Source organism: Ambystoma mexicanum, chromosome 5q (genome assembly GCF_040938575.1).
Source record: "Ambystoma mexicanum isolate Mex_15411 chromosome 5q, UKY_AmexF1_1, whole genome shotgun sequence".
In the NCBI taxonomy this organism is placed as follows: Eukaryota; Metazoa; Chordata; class Amphibia; order Caudata; family Ambystomatidae; genus Ambystoma; species Ambystoma mexicanum.
Window position 1 is genome coordinate 694,986,909 of NC_090933.1, and position 23,202 is coordinate 695,010,110.

Genomic DNA, 23,202 nt, shown 5'->3' on the forward strand with positions numbered 1-23,202 from the left:
TTGATGGACCTATATATCTGAGTTGAGATAAGAGTGTGCTGCATTTAGGCTGGTAGTGATGGTGCAGAATTGGAAGGTGCCTGGGGCTATAGACAGCTGAAAACAAGGTGTGCTGTGTATATAGATTAAAGGACGTGTATCAAAAGCGTAGTGATGTGATGGGATAGTTTGAAGCGAAGTGGGAATGTTTTTGGTTCAACAAGACAATGCCTAGTCTTCAAAGTACTCTTTCTTCTTTGTTTTCTTTTTATTTTTGTGTACGAGAAAACGTGTTTGTATGCCCCAATAAATATATGTATAGATCACTGAAAAAAAAACGTAGTTAAGGTGCTGTTAAGTTTTGCAGATTTAAAGCAACAAAACCCTTGAAATCAGCGGATGTGGGAAGTCATGACCAGCTTAACGGAATGCACTTGCGTTGATGTCCCCCATAATGCTACGTCCCCCATAATGCCATTTTGTATGTCATTGTGAATCCCTTCTCTTATAATATGTATGTGCTCATGGGCTTTGCAACAGCAACGTGCAGAGTTAAGCTGGTCATGACTTGTTTCATCTGACGCACTTTCATTCCTGAGGCATTCTCTACTATAATCGCTGTAATCCTCAGTATAACCCTGGTTGTGCAAAAATGCTTGAGCTCTGAACTTGGTCTCCAGCCCCTGTCCCCCTAGACCCCAATTTCACATGGTGACCTCTTTCTCTCTCTCCACCTCTATTCTGATGCCATTTAATCTTTTTTCCTCCTTCACATGGCATTTTATCTACTTTTTCGTTTTTAGCTAACCTTGGTTAGCTAACCTTGTTATACCCGTTATAACATGGTTATCTCATGCATCAAACAAAAAGAAAATCAACTTTTTGTTTCTAAAAGGCGTTTGCTGCAAAGCACCATGGGAATAATGTAGCTAGAATTTTGGAAGAAGGGGACCCCCACTGTTCGCCGTCAAATATTTCATCAACTACTGGATGGAATAACCCAAATCCCCCCCACGCCCCTGTGAAATCTAGTCAACGCTTCATGCACAAGGTACCTGGTCCAATTCCCTTCAGCAGTTTCTGGTGTGCGCTTCACAGAAATGTAGACATTTTCTCTATGGGGAAATGATTGCCACTAAGCTGTAAACCATGTTATTTTGCTTTCTTAATACCTTTTTCATTTTGTAACGAATGTTTCCCAAAATGTCTAGTCTGTAGGGGTGACAATGACAAAGCTTTTGTAGTGACAGTAGGCCCGTTGTTAGCTTTGCTGTTATTCCCAATATTAAAATGTTTACAATATTATCCTCATGTTTGCATTATTTGCGAAAATAAAAGATAGATTCCTCTGTACTCTATATTGTTTAGGCACATTTCCTCTTTACTGAACTGCCATTGATTTTACCCAGGGTTTAGAGACAATTGGCCACATTACAATTTGGGCGGGGCAGTAAAAATCAGCTGTAATGTGGCAGTAATTCCGTTACTGACACCTTACTGCATCGCCCAACTATGAGTTTGGAAAGAGGTGGAGGATTCCCCCCAGTTTACAGCACAGGAGGGTAAATTGGCCACCTTTCTGCCAAAAAAAGGCAAAATCAGCAGAATTGCCACTGGCGAATCTAGCGCTGGCGGTAATTCTGACAAAATCCCCATGGAGTCCTATGGACTCCAATTAATAGGCACTAACACTGCCTACCACCATTTGGGATCCGGCGATAACTCCACCAGACTAAGTGGCTGTAACTGTATTTCCATTTGATTATATCTTGGTGGATTTACCGCTGAGATACCACCAAACTCGTAATGAGTCCCAAATGTGTGAATGTGCCATAATTTCCTTATTATCGTTGTCTACTCTAATGGTCTTCCGTTTAGCTGTTACTTTGTAACCCTCAACTTTCAGGTGGCCTTTATCACAAATGACAGAATGACCGGAAGCAGCTGGTCTGAGTGTCACGTGTTTGGTTTTTTTGCCTGATGAAGATCTTGGGAATACTCTGGCAAATCCTTGATCCTTTGTTGTCTTGAGCTGCTAATGTGGTATTATCCAACACAAGGATCCCATTGCCCTGGAAACAGGGGTCATCTGGTCTAAGTTTTGCAATTATAGTGTTTCCTGTTTGATCAAGAGCTGCAGCCAATGATGGACTAAGTTTATTTGTAGCCCATGTGCAATTATATCTTCTCACTTTACGTGCAACAACTCACACAAGTTATTGGCACCAGTAACTTGGCCAACAATCTGCCTGAGATTATCTAACATCTCTTTTCAGTTTAATACAGTTGTGCAAGTTGATGCAATTTGTCAAGAAAATGGTTGTGTGATCAGTGCTTAATTTGCAAAAACAATAAGCATGAGAATCGTCAGTTATTCTTCGTTGTCCCAATAGAGCCACATCCTGTCCCATTGGTGAGTGGTCCAGAAGGGTCTGGCATCGTGGTCTTGCAACTATGTCGCATTAAAGGTGTGAAACAAATGCATTGAATAAAAGGATACATCGTTGGTCCAGTGGCTTCAGCAAAACGGAATAAAAAGGACAGGAGATATTTCAGCGCTGACAAGGGTCTGTGCTAGCACAGAAAAACACACCCGAGCCTTTGATAAAGTTTCCTTTTTTTTTCTCATAATGCAAAAGCTGGGTGTGTGTGTGTATGTGTGTGTGTGTGTACACTTTTCTTGAGGTATTCGAGCAACTGAGAAGTTGGCTGAGACATTACGCTAGCGAGCAAGCTTCCTGAGATTTTAAAAAAATTAGCCAAAATCTGCATTTCAAAGCACATTTATCTAACTAAATTGTCTATCCCTTTCGTCCCTTTGTCCCTTCTCATAAACTCCCACAGTCCTGGCATACCCTGTATCTTAAATCCCTTTGCTCTTCACTCCGCAAACCCAAACACCACTGGAAAGAGTTCCTTCTTCCTTCTGTCCTCAACAGCTTCTCATACCTTTGCTCATCCTACAATTCTCTCCTTTTTTCTTCTAAAAAAAAGTCTCCTCGATTACTCTTTCCCTCGCCATCTCAACTTCTCAACACTATTCTCTCCTCCTTCTGATCGCTCACTCTCTCCTCCTTTCTATCTGCTGCTGACTTTGCCAACTACTTTATTTGTAAAGTTTCCTCCCTTTGTGGTACCTCCCTTCGTACCACCCACCACCTACTTCTCTCACCTTCTCCCACTCCTTCCTCTTCTCCTCCTGTTATCTCCACTTTCTCCCTCCACACTGATTCTGATACTGCACATTTTCTCGTGCACATAGCACTCCCATCTCACCCTATTCCCATAGTCTATTCCTAGCTTCTTCATACCTCACGACTCTCTACAATCTGTCTTTTTCCTCCTGAAACTAAACATCTTCCTTCAAACATGCTACTATTATCCCCATCCTGAGGTAACCCTCTCTAGACTCCTCACTCCCCTCCAACGTATGCCAGATTTCCCTTCCATTCTTATCTAAGCTCTTGGAACAAATGATTTATTCCCAAGCCTTTTCCTTTTTACACCTCTCCTTGCTTCTCCCTCCTCTACAAACCAGGTTCCAACCCCACCCCACTCCATCTAAACTGCACTGCTACATGTTTTCAGGTCTCTTCTCACTGCTCGCCACAACCTTTCATCCATACTCCCCCTCTATCTTTCATCTGCTTTTGACACATTGATCATTGCACCCTTCTGTCCAGTCTCTCCTCCATTGGTTTGTTAGTGATCCTCTCCTTTCTCGCTATATACTATCCCCTCTCCTCATTCATCTTTTCTTTTGACCCCTGCCACTACCTTTACACTGACAAGTCAGAAATCTCCTTCTCCTTTTCTGCTTTCTCTGACAAGCTTCACTCTAGAGTAAGCTCCTGTCATCTTGCTGTTCAGACCTGGATGTCCTCTCGCGTTCTTCATCTGAACTCCACTGAAACCGAGATGCTCTACTTTCCTCCCTCCTGCTTCCCCACCCTCTCCTCCATTTCTCTCTTGGCTCCCTCCTTCTCATCTCTTTTCTTCGTATGCCTGCAACCTAGTTGTCATCTTTGACTCTTCTCTTTCATTCTCCTCAAGCATCTCTCTCAATGCACACAACTGTGATGTTCTGCTCTTCAATCTTCGTTGCTCTTGTCCTTTCCTCTCTTCCATGCCTCCAAACGCAATATGTCATCTCTTAATTTTTCCTGTATTGACTGCTGCTCATCTCTTCTACTCGGTTTCCCTACTTCTCATCTAACTCCCTTTTGCTCTCGCTATTCCCCATCCGTTCCTTCTCTATCTCATCTTCTCTAGGATCTGCCTTGATCTTACCCATCAAGTCATGAATACTTGTTCCCTTTCTTTCTATTGACTTTACATGTCTTCATGGCCTAGCACCCTCTTAACTTTCTTCCTTTGTTTCTTTCTACATACCTACTTGTGCTCTCTGCTCACAGTCTGGTTTTCTTCGTGCCGTTCCGAAACCGCAGTGCGCCTCCGCTCATTCTCCCTCTTAGCACTTAGGCACTGCAACTCTCTCTTTCTGCCCACTCCTCACCATCCTACCTCCTATTTTACATTTAGAAGACTTTGTTTCCTCTCTTCTCTCACTACCCAGGTGCATTTTCATTATTTGACTTCCTCATTGTGATTATTGTACCATATTCTCTACATTTTGTGGAGCGCTTTGCCGAAAGTGCATTAAAAATGACATTGAATACAAATATGAATACAAACCGCATGTGAGATCAGACACTTCTGAGGGGAGCGCGTGCAACAGTACAGCACTTTAACATTTGCACATTAGCTAGAAACAAAATCATTTCACTGCAGGAAAATAATTGTTAAACTCACCAAAACCATTCTCTGCTCTGTACAAACCAGCCTAATTTAAGGTATGCATTTGCTGGGCACCAAATACCGGCCACAGATACAGCAAAACGTGTGTGCTACAGAGGACATTATGCTCATCTTCAAAAATCGTGCTGCAGAAAAAACTTTGCCAATCATATCTCATTTACTAAGTAACATAATCATGCCTCTGTTGACAGGCGATTTAACTGTGAAAGAGCATGTGCCCATCAGAATGTACGTGACCACCAAAGTTCCTGTGCCACTAAACAGAGCATCTTCTATTCAGTTTACTATATCTTGATATGTTTTGTCAGTCTAAGTACCTTCCCCTCATCTTTCTTTTTCTCTTTCGCTCTCTACAAGTCACAAACTAGCTGTTTCTCCCCATCCCTCATTTTATAGTGTTTCTTGTTCACTATGTACCTACCTATCTCACACTATACTCCATCACTTTGTGTCTTTCTCTTGGCTGCACATCTCTCTGCGTGCCAACCGCCGCCCAGCTGCCTCAGTGTGTTTCACGTCACTCTGTGTAGGACATATCTCACTCTACATCTTGCTCTGCTGACTTCACCCACTTTGCCCCTTCTTGCTTGACAGACAGGCAAATAGTGACACTGTGGATGACCTATAGCTGCAGCTTGCCATTAAAACAGCCTAAAATAGGGGCCTCCCCATCAGGTTCCTTCCTAGCTGTCTTTTATGGAACCACATATGTGACGCCTCTACCCCTCACCATCCCCCTGACCATGGTGAAGGCTCTCAGACCTTTGGTTGAGCAGGCCCAAGTAGGCACATTGCCGGGTTCTATAATGGCTCACCGTACATTCCCAGAAGCCTTAATGTCCCAGCTAGCAAATGCAGCCGGATTACATAACGCCCCAGTTAGTTTTCATAGCAGCTGTCATAATGAGCACGTATACTATGTATATTAGGGCCCAACATGCACACTTAGCAATCTCCATAATTCCCCACTCTGAACACTTGCAGGTTTCCATGGCACTCAAGTTACACATTTGGCTGATTTTATACGTGTTTTTAGGGCTGTCATTTTGCGTTTTGTTTTTTTGCTATCAATTCATTAATGCAAACTGATTACTGACAGAGGGGGCATATAATTGGTGATAACACAATATGGAGTAACAATAATCCTTAGGTGTTTTTCACTCACACGTTGTGTTCTACGTTCAGTTGCCATTGCACATAACACATGGCGTGCAGCAGCATTGGCATACTGACTTGTTGAATAATATAGGCAAACTCTATTTGACCCCACATGCCATCTCCCCCAACCCATACTTAGTACAGACTTGAAATAAATAATGGGCACACTTTAAATGAAGGGTTCCATCGGGTAGAGTACCCGATGCGTGCCAAAAATGCATTAATAGAAACCATCATAGATTACGCCCTTCGTTCCTGCCCCTGGAATCTATCCAGAAATCTTCTTTCTAATTCATCAATTGTCCGACATCACCACCTCCAATTGGTCACTGCATGACTTTTAATATTTGTAATATCATCTGACTTATTTGGTGTCCTTGCTATAAGACGCCTGGTTACTTAGGACTTCCTAGTCCTCGTTTTGCTCCTGGAACAGTGTTCATTCCACAGCACCTTGGCCTACATAGAATATGCCTCACTGGCATCACATGGTATAAATAGTGTTCATGAGGTGCAAGTGCCCAAACCTATTGTCTTGCCAATGTGCGGATGCTCGGCTAAACAAGAGCCACGTTGTCTGCTTTTTTAAGGTGCTGTGTGGAAGAGGACTAAAATGTCAGAAAAAGGGGTATTCCAAAAAACAGCTTCCTTTCCTCACACTCTCTGGTGTTCAATATGCACTCAACAAAGGTGTGTATGAAACTGTCAGATTTGATTTAGACAGAGGTACGTAGACTTAAAAAATATACATATTTTAATCTTTACACACACTAAAACATATACAAAACATGAATATAAATCAGTCTTGTCTAACAGGACACAATGATGTGCAAATATGAATTCATCCAATTCTAGAAATTCTAGGAGGTTAATACTACAGAAATGAAGTGATATAATTGGAAGATCTAAATTGTCTGGCTCAACAGCTTTTGCAACAAATATGTTTCAATGGCTTTTCAAACAAGTGTGTCACATTCTATTTCATTCTATTTCTAGAATTGGATGAATTCATATTTGCACATCATTGTGTTCTGTAAGCCAAGACTGATTTATATTCATGTTTTTTATGTTTTAGTATGTGTAAAAATTAAAATATGTATATTTTTTAAGTCTACGTACCTCTGTCTAAATCAAATCTGACAGTTCTCTGCAAATCTTTGTTCAGTGGATATTGAACACAAGAGGGTGTGAGGAAAGGTAGCTGTTTTTGTGGAATACCCCTGTTTTATAACAATGTGAGGATGATGCAAAATACTACCCTTGACTGTGATTTAGACAAGGAAATTGACCCTTCATATTGTGTTAAGGTTTTTTGTCAATCAATATGTTTACGTTTAGGCTGAGTTAATAAATCATTAACCACATTGCCACTGCTAAAAGCAAAATTCAGTCATGTTAACTAAAGCACAATGTTTTGTGTTGTGAACAAATATGTGCCATGTATCCAAGATAACATGCCTAAGGTGTACAATCTGAACAAACTATCATGGAATCAACAACATTTATAGAGAAAAAATAGTCAAAATCCACCTGACAAGCAAATCAACCTTCCAAAGCATTAGAGCCCCCTACCCCTCAGTAGCACACTGCCCCTCTGGACTGATTTCTCTTCTCTCTTTCCCCAAGACTCCCAAAAGCTATTTCCTCCCTCAAACCTACTTCCTACTGTGACAATATTACCCCAGCCTCCATCATTAACAAATTCATGGGCCGACACTCAATGCACTTCTTAGCATCATTAATGCCTTTGTGAAGGAAGGGTCTTCCCTGACACCCTCAAGACATTTCTCATAAAACTTGTTTTGAAAAAACAACCCAAGACCCAGATTAACTGGCTATGTATTGACTCATTATGAAATGGCTTGGCAGGCTGAAAGACGATGGTCTGGCGGGTTGCCCAGAGCTTTGACCGTGGTTATGATTAATTGAAAACCTTCCAGCCATCACCTTTCTGTTTTGCCAAAGTCACCCCGAGTGGGACGGGTATGCCCAGACGTGGGTCCTGAGTCTACCGGGCCTAGAGACCCAAGCTACCCCTCTCTGATGACACCCAACAAGGCTGAAACATGTCTGGGGATGCTTGTGGTCTCGTGCAGAAAGGGATGTGACCTAGCAGTTCGGGCTGGACTGCCCCTTTTGGGGTAGGACCAAGCCTGATTTGCATATGGTTTTTCCCCTTATTTAATGGCTTGGCAGGCTGAAAGACGATGGTCTGGAGGGTTGCCCAGAGCTTTGACCGTGGTTATGATTAATTCAAAACCTTCCAGCCATCACCTTTCTGTTTTGACTCATTATGAGCCTCCTGTTCATTGGCAGAATCTTGGAAAGTGTAGTCGATACACACCTACTCAGCAGAGTCGAACAACTATGCCTCCTAAACTACTAATAATCATCGAGACCGCCAGCATCCAGGTTGTGGATGATGCCCTCCAAATCATGGATAAGAGTGACTCATGCCTCCTCATCCTCCTTGACCTTTTGGTTACATTCGCCACCATTGACCACCAAATCCTTCTCTCCCTCCTTGCCAACAGTATGGGATTCTTTGAGGCTGTCCTGAATTGGTGTACCTCCTACCTCTTGAGCAGCCACCAGGCCATCCTGATGATAATGGTGCTTTTTGACTGACTCCCAGTCTCCTGCAGAGTCCCCAAGGCTCCATCCTGTCACCAAGACTTTTTAACCTTTACATGGAGCCTTTGTGCACAATCCCCAAATATCCCAATGTAGCCATCCACCAATAAGTGTATGATCGTTGTACCCAAAGGACATCAGTCTTCTCCACAATTACCTAGGTATCATCCAGTACTGAATTTTGACTGCCGACCTCTAACTTAACTCACCCATCCGTCCCCTTCTCAACAACGTGTCCAACAATGGCTGAATGATATTCTCATAGAAGGATTTGATCCCGTCTCTAGGATTCAGCAGAATCCTCAGGCTTAACCATTAACAGCAGCCTGTCCTCCCAGAAACACAGCCAAGAATTCTTAAATGGCCTGGCTCCAAATCTCCAGTCTTCGCTGAATCAAAACCATCACCCCACAACAGGACTTTCAGATCGTAGTGCTGGCACTTTAGGTGACACACATCTATGGGGCAAATGCTCCCTGATGAGTCTCCCTGCCACTCAGTAGGTTCCTCTAAAAGCAGTCCACTGCACTGTAGCACATGTTATTATGGGTGTGCAGGAATTTGACTGAATCACCCGTCTTATGCAAGCTAAATTGGCTTCTTCTCCAGGCCAGGATGCTGTTCAAGGCTGCATGTGTGATGCACAAAGCAGTCACGAGTAGCATCCAGCGCATCTGGCAGCTAAGCTCCACACATCTGGTGGCACACGCTCCTTGTACAGCAACTCAACCAACTGGCTTAAATCACAACTCATCTGCAAAGAGAACCTGCAGACCTGTAAACAATCGTTCTCTTGTCACGCAACCACCCTGTGGCAAACAATCCCTGTATTGGCTCGGAATGCCCCCACTGTTCTCAAATTTCACAAATGTCTCAAAACGGTGCTGTTTCAACATCTGACCAAGGTCTAATCCAAATGGCTGCAAAAAAGCACAACTCACAGTACAGCACATCGCTGCTCTCGAGCTAGCATTAAAATAAAAATAACATTTAAATATTTAGGTACAAACATCAATGTGGTTTGTATGAGTTGTGTGGTTCATGAATAATTATGTTCTACCTTTAACATTGTCATTAGATGTGGCCATAATGATCTCCTTCGTGTTATAACCTCGTTCAAAAAATGGCTCTTGCATCAATTTGAATAAGTACTGACTCACAAAGGATCTGTGAAAATAAATTTGAGCAAAAGTATGTATCTGTATGGTAGACCTTTCGATGTTCCAACTGGATGGAAACTCATTCTATGTAATAGTTGGTATTAGCTGTAGTCTCTCCAAAAATTCTGGCAACATATATCTGATCGATGATCCGTTTATCAACATCTAAAAATGGTGTATTAGGTCTTACTATTATAGGGGTAAAGTCAATACTCCCATCAATGCTGTTAATAAAATGAAGAAATTGCTTGAAACCCATTAACTGTACCGTCCAAGATCCCATATATGCAACATCAATATATTGACACCATTTGGTTATTCTATTAGCCTAGTGTGGACGTGTGAACACGTTCTCCTGTTCAAATTGGCTAAGTCTGCCTGAATTCAAAGAAGTCTCTGCTGCCATGTGCCTTGCATGCTAAAAAAGGAACCGTCCTGAAGGATGCATGTTATAAAAAGCACTGGCAAACAAAATGGGTCTCGCTTTTCTGTAGATGGCACTGCATATTTCTTTTTAGATGGTTGAGTTTGTGTGATGCCTGTGTGTTTTAATAGGTTCGTTAGTGCATGTATGAAGGAATTAGTGATTATGGTGTGTCCTGTTGTGGATCTGTAAGTGGGTCGAAATACAGATATGAAAATACGTCTATTTATGCTTGTGTTGAAAGATTAGTGGGTGCATGGATGGCTGAGTTCGTGTAGGTAATTGTAGATGGATGATCGCTTATATCTATTCGTTTGTGTTGGCAATAAAGGGCAGGCTGCTGCAGGGTTGTCGGCAGGTTTTCTGGAACAGAATCGGATGAAGGGCTCAAGCATTGAATATACACTTCCCTCATGGGTAATGCTTGAGCCATTCATCCGAGTGGGACTCAGGATACTGGAGAGAGTGTGTGTTAATATAAGGGTGGTAGTTTACAGGTTGGAGACACATAAACGGAAGGAAGGCGCTGGAACTGCAACACAATTGACCAATCAGAATCCTGGGTAGAAGATTGACAGCAGGGCCCCTTTACGGTGGTGGGGCTGTGATTTAGCAGAGAGCCAGGCTTCAAACCGATCATAATGTGCACAGAAAAGCATAACAAATCAGATAGTGATCTGGTTGTTTTTTGTGTTTGTTTGCAGACATTGAAAAAGACCTAGCTTTAATGGCTGAAGCAAGGGTCTCCAGGAGTCCGAGTAGTGTACACAGTAGCTTGGTGATGGCGGATGCTCAAGGAAACCTTCACACACCACAAGGAACAAACTCCCGAGCCCAAGGTTCAAGTTTGGCAGGAAAAAGTGTTCAGTTTCCCGCACAAGGAAACAAATCTCCACCACAAGTTGCTAGCCGAGTACAGTCTGGAAGCATCACAAATAGCAGGTCTCCGACACCGAATGCACAACCTAACAAACTGAAGTCTCCATTAGCCCCTGGAAGCAGTCTTGCAACTCCCAACAGTACGTTACCACGGGATTTCACTGCAGGCAGCCATGGAAACAAGGAAGGGACTGTTAGCCTGCAGAGAAGTAGATCAGCAACGCCTAAAAGCCAAAGTGGAAGGAACGCAAAGGTTACTGTGAGGACAGTGGCTCAAATAAGTGCTGAAAATATTGGAAACCTCTCTCAGAGGAGCAGTTTCACTGAGGTAAGAATTCATTTTTCGTTACTTTTATGAATCTCATTATAGTGTCGTGGCTTTTCCGTTTTTAAGAATTACTTTATTTATAAAATACATATTTAATTGAATTCAGGGGCTCAGCACATTTGAATTTCGTAGCTGCTGTTATCATAAAACTGAGACTGCATTGTCACTCAGAACAGCCAATTTGAGATACTCTATGCCTGGGACGATAATACATAATGCTCTATTATTGTCATTCCGTGGCATATACAGGTGTAATGCATCTGACTGCATTGCATGCTTCTGCATGTCTCGCCTGGTTGTTATTACCCTCTCTGCTATACTCGTGGTCCCTGTGCACACGTCTAATTATTGGGCCAGGATCATCACACATGTTGGTCCCTGGGTGTGCCACCAGTTCCATCATAGTGCAACTCAGCTCAGACTCCTGTAGCTTCACACATGATCATAGAGCACATAGACACTATGGTCTCCCCGCATGCTGTGCCACTTCACTGGCACATCTTCATGCCCCACATTGTTCCTTCGGGTCCCACACTTCGAATCCTCCCTGCACACCATACCACACTTATTGCTCCTCAAGTCCCACATGTTCCTCACACCTCAGACTGCATACTGCCTGCCAGGGATGTTGCTAGGTCTGGAAAAGACACGGGGCTACGCTGATGTAGGAACTGTTGGGACTGGGGGCTAGCTAGCCTTTTGGTTGTATCTCCTGAGATTCTATCCAGGGCTACAACCAAAAGACCAGGGGCTATAGCCCCTTTAGCCCCCCACCCCTAGCAACGCCTCTGCTGTCTGCTCACTGTGGTTCAGCACCAGTGCTCAGACAATGCCCTGCAGCCATGTTGTTTCCTTGGGGAGTAAAGGGTCCACTTCTTCTGAGTGAAAGAACCTCAGGAAATGGTCTCCGCATGGTGCAAAACACACAGAGTACATGAGTGAAAGCATTGCAACTAATCTGGTCACTGCCTATGGAGTCTGCACGAGAGTGTCAACCGGGATGATTAGATGGATCCTTTTCTTAAAAATTCCATTAAGGCTCACAATTGAAAGTGACTGTGTTTCTAGCACTCTATCATAGCAAACCCTGGTGGTATGTATTGCTATATGCTGAATTACATATTAGGAACTATTGTTTATACAATCAATTAAGAAAAGCATGATTCACTATAATATAGAATGCAGTGAGGACGCTCCTAATTATAACCTGGTAGCTATTTTATGAAACTGTGAATATATGAAGTATAGTAAGGTTTAGTATGAATCCTGTGTAACACATATATGCAAATATATCTTACATAGCTTACCTTGAGAAAGTGCTTGTGTGTGAAATGATTTTCAGTGATATAATTTTGGAAAGTCTATATGGACTCTGGGCATATCCAAGAAACTGGTGTACAGTCTTCTGTTCACATGTTTCTTCCCTTGCATTGGTCCTTCTTCCCTCTGGAGATGAGCATAATTCTATCAGGGTATTTGCCCTATTACTGTCTCTAGTCCTATCCAAATCCACATGACTGTATGCCTGGGTTGCCAGGATATCCTGCACTATAAAAGAGTTACTTCTCACTTATCCTCAGGCCCTCAGCGTTGCTAGTCTCTTAGCCTCATGCTCAGCCCGTACTTGCTCTATTGTTTTCCCCTTGCAGAACCTTTTATTGTTTTGGTTGCCAGATGCAGATCATCAGCAAAGATTATTTTTTCTGGTGCCTTCACTGTTGCTTTTCTTCTGTTAGAGACCAGTCGGCGATGTAGGTTTCTGCGTCGTTCTTCTACCATGGTGTCTGGTTTTGCGCCAGGGTGGTGCAGAGAACCACCCACCCTAACATCACTGATTTGTGTCTTGGCCAGGACCAAATACACAACTTCTCTCCATATGCATCTGGAAGCCTAAGCAGATCTTGCACAATCCACCACACAAGAATTCCTTAGAAGATTCCTATAAGCAGCACTTGTAAGAAAGTAGTGAGACTTTGGGAACATTACTAAGTACTTCATAAGAACTTAAATAGAATAGACAAGGATCACAGCAAGAAAATGCATCTGGGCACAGTTGGTATTTAAGGAAATGTAATCAGCAGTGGTAGCAGACATAACTGAGTTTTGAGCTTTTTCCTGAACACATCCAGAGATTCTATTCTCATTAAATCGTACCAGAGTTTAATCCAAAGCTGTGGAGTCATACATGAGAAACATCTGTTCCCAAAAGTGACCGATTTATAAAATGGGACCATTGGGAGCCGTCCCTCTGATGACCTCAGAAATCGGTCTTGTTGGTAAGGGACAATTTTGGATGAAAGATAGGCTGACGCCAAGCCATGAATGCATTTGAAAACAAGACAGAGTGTTAAACAAGATTCCTTTCTGCACTGGAAGCCAGTGAATACTCCCATGATAGTGGGAGATGGATACCTTCTCAGGAAGTGAGAAAATAAGTCTTACTGCAGAGTTTTGAGCGACCTGCAGTCCCTGAACCTGGTTTTTGGGATTACTCAGCAGAAGGGTGTTACAATAATCGAGCCTCGAATTTACAAGTGCTCCAACCACAGAGCACCGATCTTTGTCCAAAATGAGGCACTAGAGGTTTCAACAGTTTAAGTTGATAATAAACAGTTTTAATAGTCTGATTAATCTGTCCATTGCAATTCATATTTGCCTGCCAGAGGTATCATACAAAAATGTTGCCCTCATTTGTTAGCCCCCACAGTCGCTGCGACTTTGGAGGCACACAAAATGAGGGTGACATTTACTGCACCCAAGCAGAGCGGGGGTTGTGGGAGTGTCCCCCGCTCTTCCTGGGTGCAGTAATGGGGGTTGGGGGTTGCGGGGGTGTCCCCCGCTTACCATTTCGGAAGGCGGGGGATACGTAAGAAAAAAAGCACCCTTCTGCGTCAGCTCCAACCCACAGTAGTGGGAGGAGCTGACACCGCAGGGATCGCAGAGTGCGGGCGGCACACACAGAAGTGTGCCACCCTAAAGATAAGTGGGGGGGTTGGGAGGGGTAATGCAGGCCAGGGTCAGCGGGCTCAGTGATCCATATGATCACTGCGCCGCGCCGTAACTGCCATCGGCATTTTCGGCGTCGCAGTTGTGGGCAGCAAAGTGATCACATAGATCCCCTGCCAGATGCAGCAGAGATAATTGACATTTTGTGAGTAGTTTGGCTGGACATTAAAGAGAAAGGGGCAGGTAATTGGCATAAGGTTTCCTAGTCTATTATTTGGACCAAATACAATAATCTCTGTTTTGGACGGATTTAACTGCAACTTGTTCTCCAACATCCAGGTTTTGACTGCCTCAGCACATCATAAAACTCGGGCAGTTGTGTCCACAGTAAATTTTAGCCACACATACATTTGTGTGTCATCCGTGTAAGAATGATATTGTAAGTTAAATTGTGAGAAGAGATTAGGAAATGGGCGGATGTACACATTAAAAAGCAAAGGGGACAAAGATGATCCCTGGGATACTCCACATTCAACTGGCAACAAGCCAGACAAAAATGGGCCCAATTTAACCTGCTGGTTTGAATCTGTCAAAAAGGACGAAAACCATTCCAGAGCCTCCTCAGATACACAAGTGACTGTGAAGAGTCTGGAAAGAAGGATCTTAAAGTCAACAGTTTAAAGGTTGCCGATAGGTCCAGCGTAACAAGCATGGTGATATCACCCTCATCGGCAGCCCTCAAAATGTCATCCCATACTGTGAGAAGAGCTGACTCTGTCCCATGTCCTGGTCTGAACCCTGTCTGCTATACGTCCATGATGCCTTGCTCTTCTACAAAACTCTGAAGCTGTATTGTCACTATCTTCTCCAGGATTTTTGCAGGCCAAAGAAGGCTGGTAAGTGGATGATAGTTTGATAGTCTTGTGGTCCAGAAATGTTTTTTTAGGAGTGGAGTAGGTGCTAACTAATGAGTGGACAATCTTACTTTGGGCTGGTACATGCCGTTTAACCAAATATGCAGGAATAGGGTTGTAAATGAGATTTGTAGGTTTAAGCTTTTCCGGAAGTGATGTAAACTGTCTGCAGACTAATGGGAGAGAAATAAAAAAGTAGGAGATATAGGTTTTACATTAAGTTGGATTTCAGCATTAGTGATGCCATCCTGGCACTGTAGGCCCCGACAGTCAATATTCATGGGAATCTGATTCATTTTGTCTGAAATTTAGACATTATATTCATTAGCCAAATGAAGAGACGGATAAAGACTGAGTAGCACAGGAGGAGAAGCAACATTTCTGATGGTGGAAAACAGGGCCTTTGACTTATTTTCTGCCAAAACTATTTGTTTCTGTATATAAGTAAACTTAGCAACAACGATGTCTTCCTTATAAGCTTTCAAAGCAGATTTGCCTACTAGGCGATGTTTAGTCTCTCTAGTTTTAAACCATAACTTTTCGCTCTTTCTGTAATTGTTTTTAGATATTTGAAAGAAATCATTAGACCATGGGTTATGTTTTTTTTATTTTTTACTGTTTTAGGATATTGAATAGAGGCAATTTCATCACAATTATTTTTTAAACGGGCCATGACAGTCTGATAAAGTTGTTTACAATTTAGATCAGATTGTATATAAGGTCAGTCAATAAATGGTCACTAGTAATAAGGTCCGGCTCTTCTTTTGACGCGATGGTTGTGTTTTAATGGACAGGTTACTACCAGCAGATGAATTAACTAGTGCCATTAAGAAAATAACTAGGAAATGGTCTGACCATGACACCGGAACAGTATCAGAATTAGAAAGGTGTACCCCTCTGAAAAGAATTGGTTCCAAACAGTGTCCTCTAGAGTGAGTGGCATCTGTAGAGAGCACCTCAAAGTCTTATGAACGTAATATGTCATTAGGGTGTTTATAGTCCGGGTTGTCAGGGCTGTTGCACCAAATATTAAGATCACAGAGAATGACGAGCTTTTTTTGGTGCCTCTGTGCCCAGATAGGCATCCACGCCTTTTTAAAAGGCTGCTCGGGGACCCTGGTGGTCTATAACAGAGTACTGTATGACATGAGTCATTAGGGGAAGTACCACATGTACAGGACATCATCTGAGTCCCATTTCAGGATGTGGACATTAAGTATGTCTATAGAAGATTTGGTAAGAATAGCAACTCATCCTCCCTTATACATATCTCTGTTGACCCATTTAATTGGAAAATTGTCTGGGGCCAATAAGTGAAAATGTGACAGAGTGGTCAGTGAACCACATTTCTGACACAAAAAGGATGTTCAGCTGAAAGGTATTAATCAGTTCTTTTAGTGCAACAACATTTTTCTGAACAGATCATGCTTTTATGAGTGATGCGCAAAATAAATGATTGGTTGAGGCAAAACGTTTACCCATCTCTGAGCTAAATATACCCAAAGCGTGGATTTGTTCAATGCATGCAAAGAAATTGACCTGCAACATCCTTCCATATGAGTTAGTGTAAAAGGTTGAACGAATGAGTCTTATTAACTCAACGTCTCACCATATAGTTGCGTAAATATAGCGCTGCTTGTTCCTGAGCGTAACATGGACCAGCACAGACCAGCTTTCCCCTGACGCGCCGACGCGGCTGAGGTTGAAGAATTATGACCTGGGACATGCATCCCAATTTCTTACTGAACTCTTATAAAGTCTTATACATTAGTAGGATTATTGTAAAATCTTATAAGATTCTGATAAGATCCTTATAAGAGATGTTTGTACAGGAAAGCAGCATGTGTAACTCACTAAGAGAGAGTCTAAAGGTCCCACTGGCATTTGGGGGTGACAGAGATTTTCCTTGACTGCGCTCATACACATGGGGTCATGCCCCCCCTCCCCCATCTCCAGCACATGTTCAGTAATATGTTGACTTGCCAAAATGTCATTCTATTGCAGCAAAAATGCCTGGCCTGAGTGAGTGCTGTGTCTCAGCATACAAAGGTTTAGATTTGCAATTTGTGCATGCCACACACGTCATGTAATTCAACCCTACATGCACCACAGCAGTGGTTTTCAATTTGCCAAATTGTGTCTGATAGTCGAAGTATTGTGGCCCTGCTCGGGGTATCCATATCGTAGTCTGCGGAAGAATGGAAAAGGCAGAGAGTGAAGCAGTGGGGGCTAGAGGGTACAGCTAAAACAATCAGGAGGTTTGTAAGAGAAATGCAAGTTCACCAAAATTCAATTAAAGCACAAAAGTCTGAAAAGGTTCATGCCTGTCCTTGTCCTTGGTGTACGTATGCACCAAGCATGAACAGAAAGTGTGGTACTTCCCTGCACTAAAACACTTGTGGTATTTTACAGAATTTAGCAAACAAGATATTAGGGGTCTCTTAAATGCAGAGAAATGTTTCAGATAAATCAATACTAACACCATCCCCTACAAATAATGAAGGGAAAAAATGGGAGAAATCTCAATGGCCAGCGCCTGCTTCTCCCTACTTTCAGAAATGCGACCAAGCAAAGAAGAAAACCTGGTCCGACCTACAGAAATATTCATTTTAAAACCATAAAAGTTAAAATAATTGCCCTTTAATTTCATAAAGTGTTGACATATGTTTTCAGATGAGCATTACATTGTGCAAGGCTTTGCTTTAACTTTGTAGAATATCTCATTCAGAACATTTGAGATAATGTTGAATGTGCATAGACCTTTCCCTTTAAAACAGCAGTTAAAACCAAGTGGATTATCCTTTCAAGAATATATGCCAGAAAAAACTGTGAAGCACTTGTACATTAAGTTAGGAGAGTACTGTAAATGTATTACTTTTGAAAGTTGCATTTAATTTATTTAATCCATTTGTTATACGCCCAGACATAGAGGTATCAGGGCGTAGTTAGACAGCTTGATTATTACACACTTAAACAGCAGATAGAGCAGTGCTTTCAACACAGTCGTAGTTACATCAAAGAAAATACACAGTCATTACAGGATAAGGAAACAGCTGTTCGGAATTACCTGGGTTATACTTACAGAATAGCAAGTAAAGGTCTAGTGTTCTCTGGCTAAGTCTAGTCAGTTAAAATTGCTTAAATTGTTAGAATCTTTACAGGGAATACATTATTGTTAAATCTGCATGACCAGATAGTAGGTCCTATGGTGGTTTGGTTAATGCTTGCTTTTTCTGGGTCTACAGTGAGTTTGATTCAAGCTTCTGTTCAGTCCTACATATTTTGTTGATGGGAAAGGCTTAAAGTGGTCATCTGGCGTCCCAGAGGGTGGGAGCATTACAAGAGAAGGATTGTTGTGGGTCCTCTTATTGTGATTCGAGCCGGGTGCTCGATTTGCTGTGCAAGAAGCATGTGCCATGTGGAGAATCCTGTGGATCCCCCACTAAAACCCTGCCTAGAGTTTCCTCCCAGGTGACCAGGAGAGGACAGACAATTCCTGATCCCGACCCTGGGGGTGGTGTACTGTGAGAGTATAACCTGGGTGGAGACCAGGCCCAGCGAAGTGGGGAGATTGCGCAGGGTGAGACACCGTATTTTTCCTTAGAGAGGAACACTGTTAACCCAAGTTTAAAAGAGGGACTGGCTTATTGCCTTTATGGTACATCGCAATGTTCTAGTAAGGGAACACAAGAAAAACCTGAAAGAGTAACTCCACTTTTTGCTGAACCCAAGAAACTAATTGTTTATACATCCTAAGTGCCATATCCTCCATAAGATCAAAAGTATTCCAACAGGAGCAATGAACATGTAACCTTTCTGTCCCTTCGGTCTCTAAAAGGGTTAAACCTTATAAGTGTTTCCTTAATAAAATCTGGGGGATAAAAAACATTTTTACCACCTTTGAAGAAGTAGAGACATTGCATTTTTCTAAGCCAAACTACAAGTCTCAGAATTCTTGACCTTAAAGGTGGTTTTCTGTGGGAGGATCAACTGGGTGGAGAAAGAGCCCAGGCAAATTAGAGGACTGAGTGGGGTGAGTCGCAGTATTTGACTTGCACTAGGGAGGATACTTCACAAATGCCAATGTGTGTACTGGCTTGTTGTTATAACAATCTGTCTGTTCCACAAGTTGAACATCTTAATGTGGGTAAAAGCAATCCGAAATCCTTTGGCATTGAATGAAATATAAACCCTTTTAAAACCTGGGAGACTTATAAATTTCAAGCTACCCTATCTCCCAAAGAGGCAGTGAAAGGAAGTGTGTGAATAAACTACCTCTTTCAATTAAGTATGATGACCGATCCTTATGATAATTCTTTAAAGGAAAGTATAGGGAACAGAAATAAGTTTAAGGATGAACAAGAAGTGAAAAAATATAATTTTGTCACTAGCGACTTCAAGTCCCATCATTTCCTAATCATTGGGACGAGGAATAGGGCTGAAAAGGAACAATGCTGCGAGTGGTTAAATAATTTATGTAAATGACCCACACCTGAGGGAGGCTTAAAAGGCTTAAAGAGGCTTAAAAGGCCCCTCTGGTGCAGACATTACAAGGTGAGCAGGAAGAGCCATGCAGACTGTGTATGAAGCTGAGGTCGGGACTGGAGGAGAGAGAAGACGCCAGGACCACTGTGAAGCCGAAGTAATTGGATGGTCCGGAGAGGGTCTATGTCTCCATTTGTCCCAATTGCAGAGGACGCGCAGAGGGATGTGCGCAAGAGGCTTTTGAAGACTTGTGCTGCAAAGGCTGTGCAGTGGGACGCAAAAGAGAAGGAAGCTTTCCCTCTCGAGAGAATCTTTGGTGGCTGGGATGCACCAGATTACCTCAGGAGCATATGAAGCTCCAGTAACAAATGGTTCAGTTGACGGCGGACGAGGTACAACTTGAGCAGATCAGAAGACCTGTGAATGCTGAGAGCATCGGAAGTATGCGATTTACCTGGTGAGTTCACAAGTGGAAAGGGTATCGGGTAATAAAGTCCCCATACATAATGTCCCCATGCATAATGTTGCCAGAAAAAGCCATTGGCAACATTATATATGGTGACATTATGTATGAGGACGGGTTGTGGGGAAGTCCCCCGATCCCCTTATAGAAAAATAAAATTTTCGGGATTTCAGGGGTGTCCCCGGCATTTTCATGTAATAATGTCCCTGCAAAAAATGGTGACTGTTTTGTCAGGAGACATTTTTGCCTGGACATTATTACATGGAACCGTGGAAAGTGATCCTGCAGCACTTTGAGACTGCTCCCGTGTTCAGGGCAGGCATTTTCACTTGTGTATGAGTGGAAGAGGTGCTAGCAGTAATTTTAACACCAAGCTGTCAGAAAGCAGCAGAACCCGTACTTATTAAAGCCACATGTCTGTAAAGTTAAGCATGTGAGTTTATGGAAGTTCAACAACCTGATGGTGCAACATTGTTAAAAGATAATGCATACAACCATTACCTAAGCCAAGAGAGCCCTGGGGGCTGGTCTTCTACTGTGGGCCGGTGTGCCAGGTTACCTTGGCTCAGGGCACTTGCTGGCTTGCCTGCGGGCTGCCTGCAGCTCGCTCAGCACTCATCTCCTGCCACAGCGGATGCATTTATTAAAGAAAGGTAACACAGAAGTGTTACCTTTCTTTGATGAATGTATCACGTAACCGTAGGCCTGCTGGCCTGGCAGTGCCATGGGCCCTGAGCCGATCCAGCGCTGGTGTGATTCCAGTTGTTGCAATTGCAATGAATCGCAACAAAAGGAGCGGCTCCCCCTTGCAATGAATCGCAACAAAAGAAGCGGCTTCTGGGGGAGCCGCTCCTTTTGTTGCGATTCAATGCCTTTGCTGGCCCGTGCCCGATTCCTTTCTCGTCCTCTCTGTCCACCTGTTGCAGCCCCTTTCCTGCAGGGAGTCCCCGGCTAGCGGCTGCCCTGCGACCCCTTCCTGCCTTTGATGTCTGGTACTCGCCCCAGACGAGAAAGTTCTCAGCAGCGCGAAATAGCCATTAAATATGTTAGGTCAGTAACGCGCCTCGGGATGCATCTGCTTAGCCGACAGTTAAGTCTTGATGTTTTCTGTATTTGTAACACATAATGTTGCAGGTGAACTCAAACAGTGCTTTCTTCACCCAGGAGTCAGCCCAGGGTCATTGCTTAAATAGAGGTTTTCTTTCCATAGTTTGTGTAATTGTTTTTTGGTGGGTTGTGTGCAGTGTAATGCCAGTAAGTTGCCACTAGAGGCATTCCTGGACCGTGTGACCTCCTGCAGCATCCCCTTGCTTCTGGTCAGGGCAGGCATAGCCCCAGTGTGCTCCCAGCACCCCCGGTCCTGTTGATTGCGCATTGCATAACGGTAGAAATCAGAGAGCAACTGCCTGGGTAGCCCAAGGCCACACAAGAGGTTGCTTTATCATACACAAATCATGATGCTGTGTAGAAAACAGTCAACCCTTCTCCACAATCAGTCCACCCGCAACCCCCTCCGGACGTCCTTTCTTTGGTGTTATATGGGAAATGAATCCTTGGTTAGTCAAACACCTTTGTTTGATTTTGCCCCAGCTTAATTTGCAAGCACACTTACACTCTGCTGCGGGATCCCCGGGGCTTGTACGTGCCCAGGGACACTGACAACACACACAAGCTTGCAGCGCTGTTTACATAAAAGTGACTAGCGCTGTGACATCTTTTTTCCCTACACGTGCGATTTTATGAAGGGTCAGAAGTTGTGAGATTAGCTTCCTCTATCTCATCAGTCTCTACATCTATCCGGCTTCCTCTCTGTTTCTACCCATTTTTACCCATTTGCTGTATTGATTCTTCTCCCATCTCTTCCTTTCTCTTACCCAGTAAGCTTTCTTATAGGCAGGTTCCGAGGCACCTGAATAAGTATCCATTTCGGAGTATGTAATTTGCTTTTCGCAAGTTGCACTAATAGCATGTTTTTTCTGCAGTTGTGTCTGTTACGATCATCACAAGACATTTCATCTTGGTGTCCTCGGTCACTTGACAAAATCCTTGTGCCTAAAAGGTTGTGCACAGTGTAGAAATAGGTGACCATAGCACATCAAGTGGCCATTGACTTGTCCCACAATTAATGCCTTGTTGTAATGTGTCTATTTTTGTCATCTCCCTAGCATGCTATTCAGGATGTTTCTTTGCATGTATGAGGTAATGAGTGCTTAGAGTATGGGATGTCCTGTGAGTGTGCTGCTTTCAATATTTTGCCAGGCTCTGAAGGCGGAAAAGTGGATTCACCCATGCTTGACATGTGGCCACATTTGCACCAGACCTGCAGATGAAATTAACTGGTCTGCTGTTAAATCTCACTTACCAGTTTAATGGTATCCACTATAGAATAATTGCTCATTTTAATTTAGCCGATATGATAGCTCAGTGGGTTGACCGCTCACTGCTGTGATGTGTGTGTGATCTGCAGGTTCGAATCCCAGCAGGGCCATTCATCCTTCTGAGGTTGATAAAAGAGTACCAACACAGGTTGAGTGATATTGTATGCATATTTGTTCTATAAAAAAAGAGCATAAGCGTAAGTGCTATACAATAACATATTATCATTTGGCCTTGGACGTCTGCTTGCCTTCACATTAATTTGACAGTATAGATCTATACACACAGATATTAATGATACATATTGTTATCCATTCCTGTATGCAAAGTTATGTTATTTTATGAGTTCTGTTGTAATGCAACAGACACATGAACCCTAGCATTTTCTGTAAAGTCGTGAATTGACGCGATTCATGGATGATGGTTTGAGGGACCCTTTTTTTGAGGCGAAGGGTGGGCCACTTTTTTGAAGCGAGGGTGGGCCACTTTTTGTTTTTGGGTGTCTGGGCCTATTTCATATCCGAGTCTGACCCTGCGGCCCAAGCAAAGCAAGGACGTATAACGAGGCCTCTGGACCATTTTCCCCCGTTCCAGCCCTTGCAATGGGGGATGAAGGCCATTAGCACCACGGGTTGCTA

At 43.1% G+C, this 23,202-nt stretch overlaps 1 protein-coding gene across 3 annotated transcripts in view; it reads left to right on the forward strand.

Moving 5' to 3' along the window:
• Positions 1 to 23,202, forward strand: part of C5QH8orf34 (chromosome 5q C8orf34 homolog) — a 1,794,780-nt gene that overhangs the window by 1,616,107 nt on the left and 155,471 nt on the right. For all 3 annotated transcript variants that reach the window (XM_069621157.1, XM_069621156.1, XM_069621158.1), the window contains exon 12: positions 10,878 to 11,380. In XM_069621157.1, coding sequence (XP_069477258.1) covers positions 10,878 to 11,380 — 503 coding nt within the window. The remainder of the gene's footprint in view (positions 1 to 10,877; positions 11,381 to 23,202) is intronic.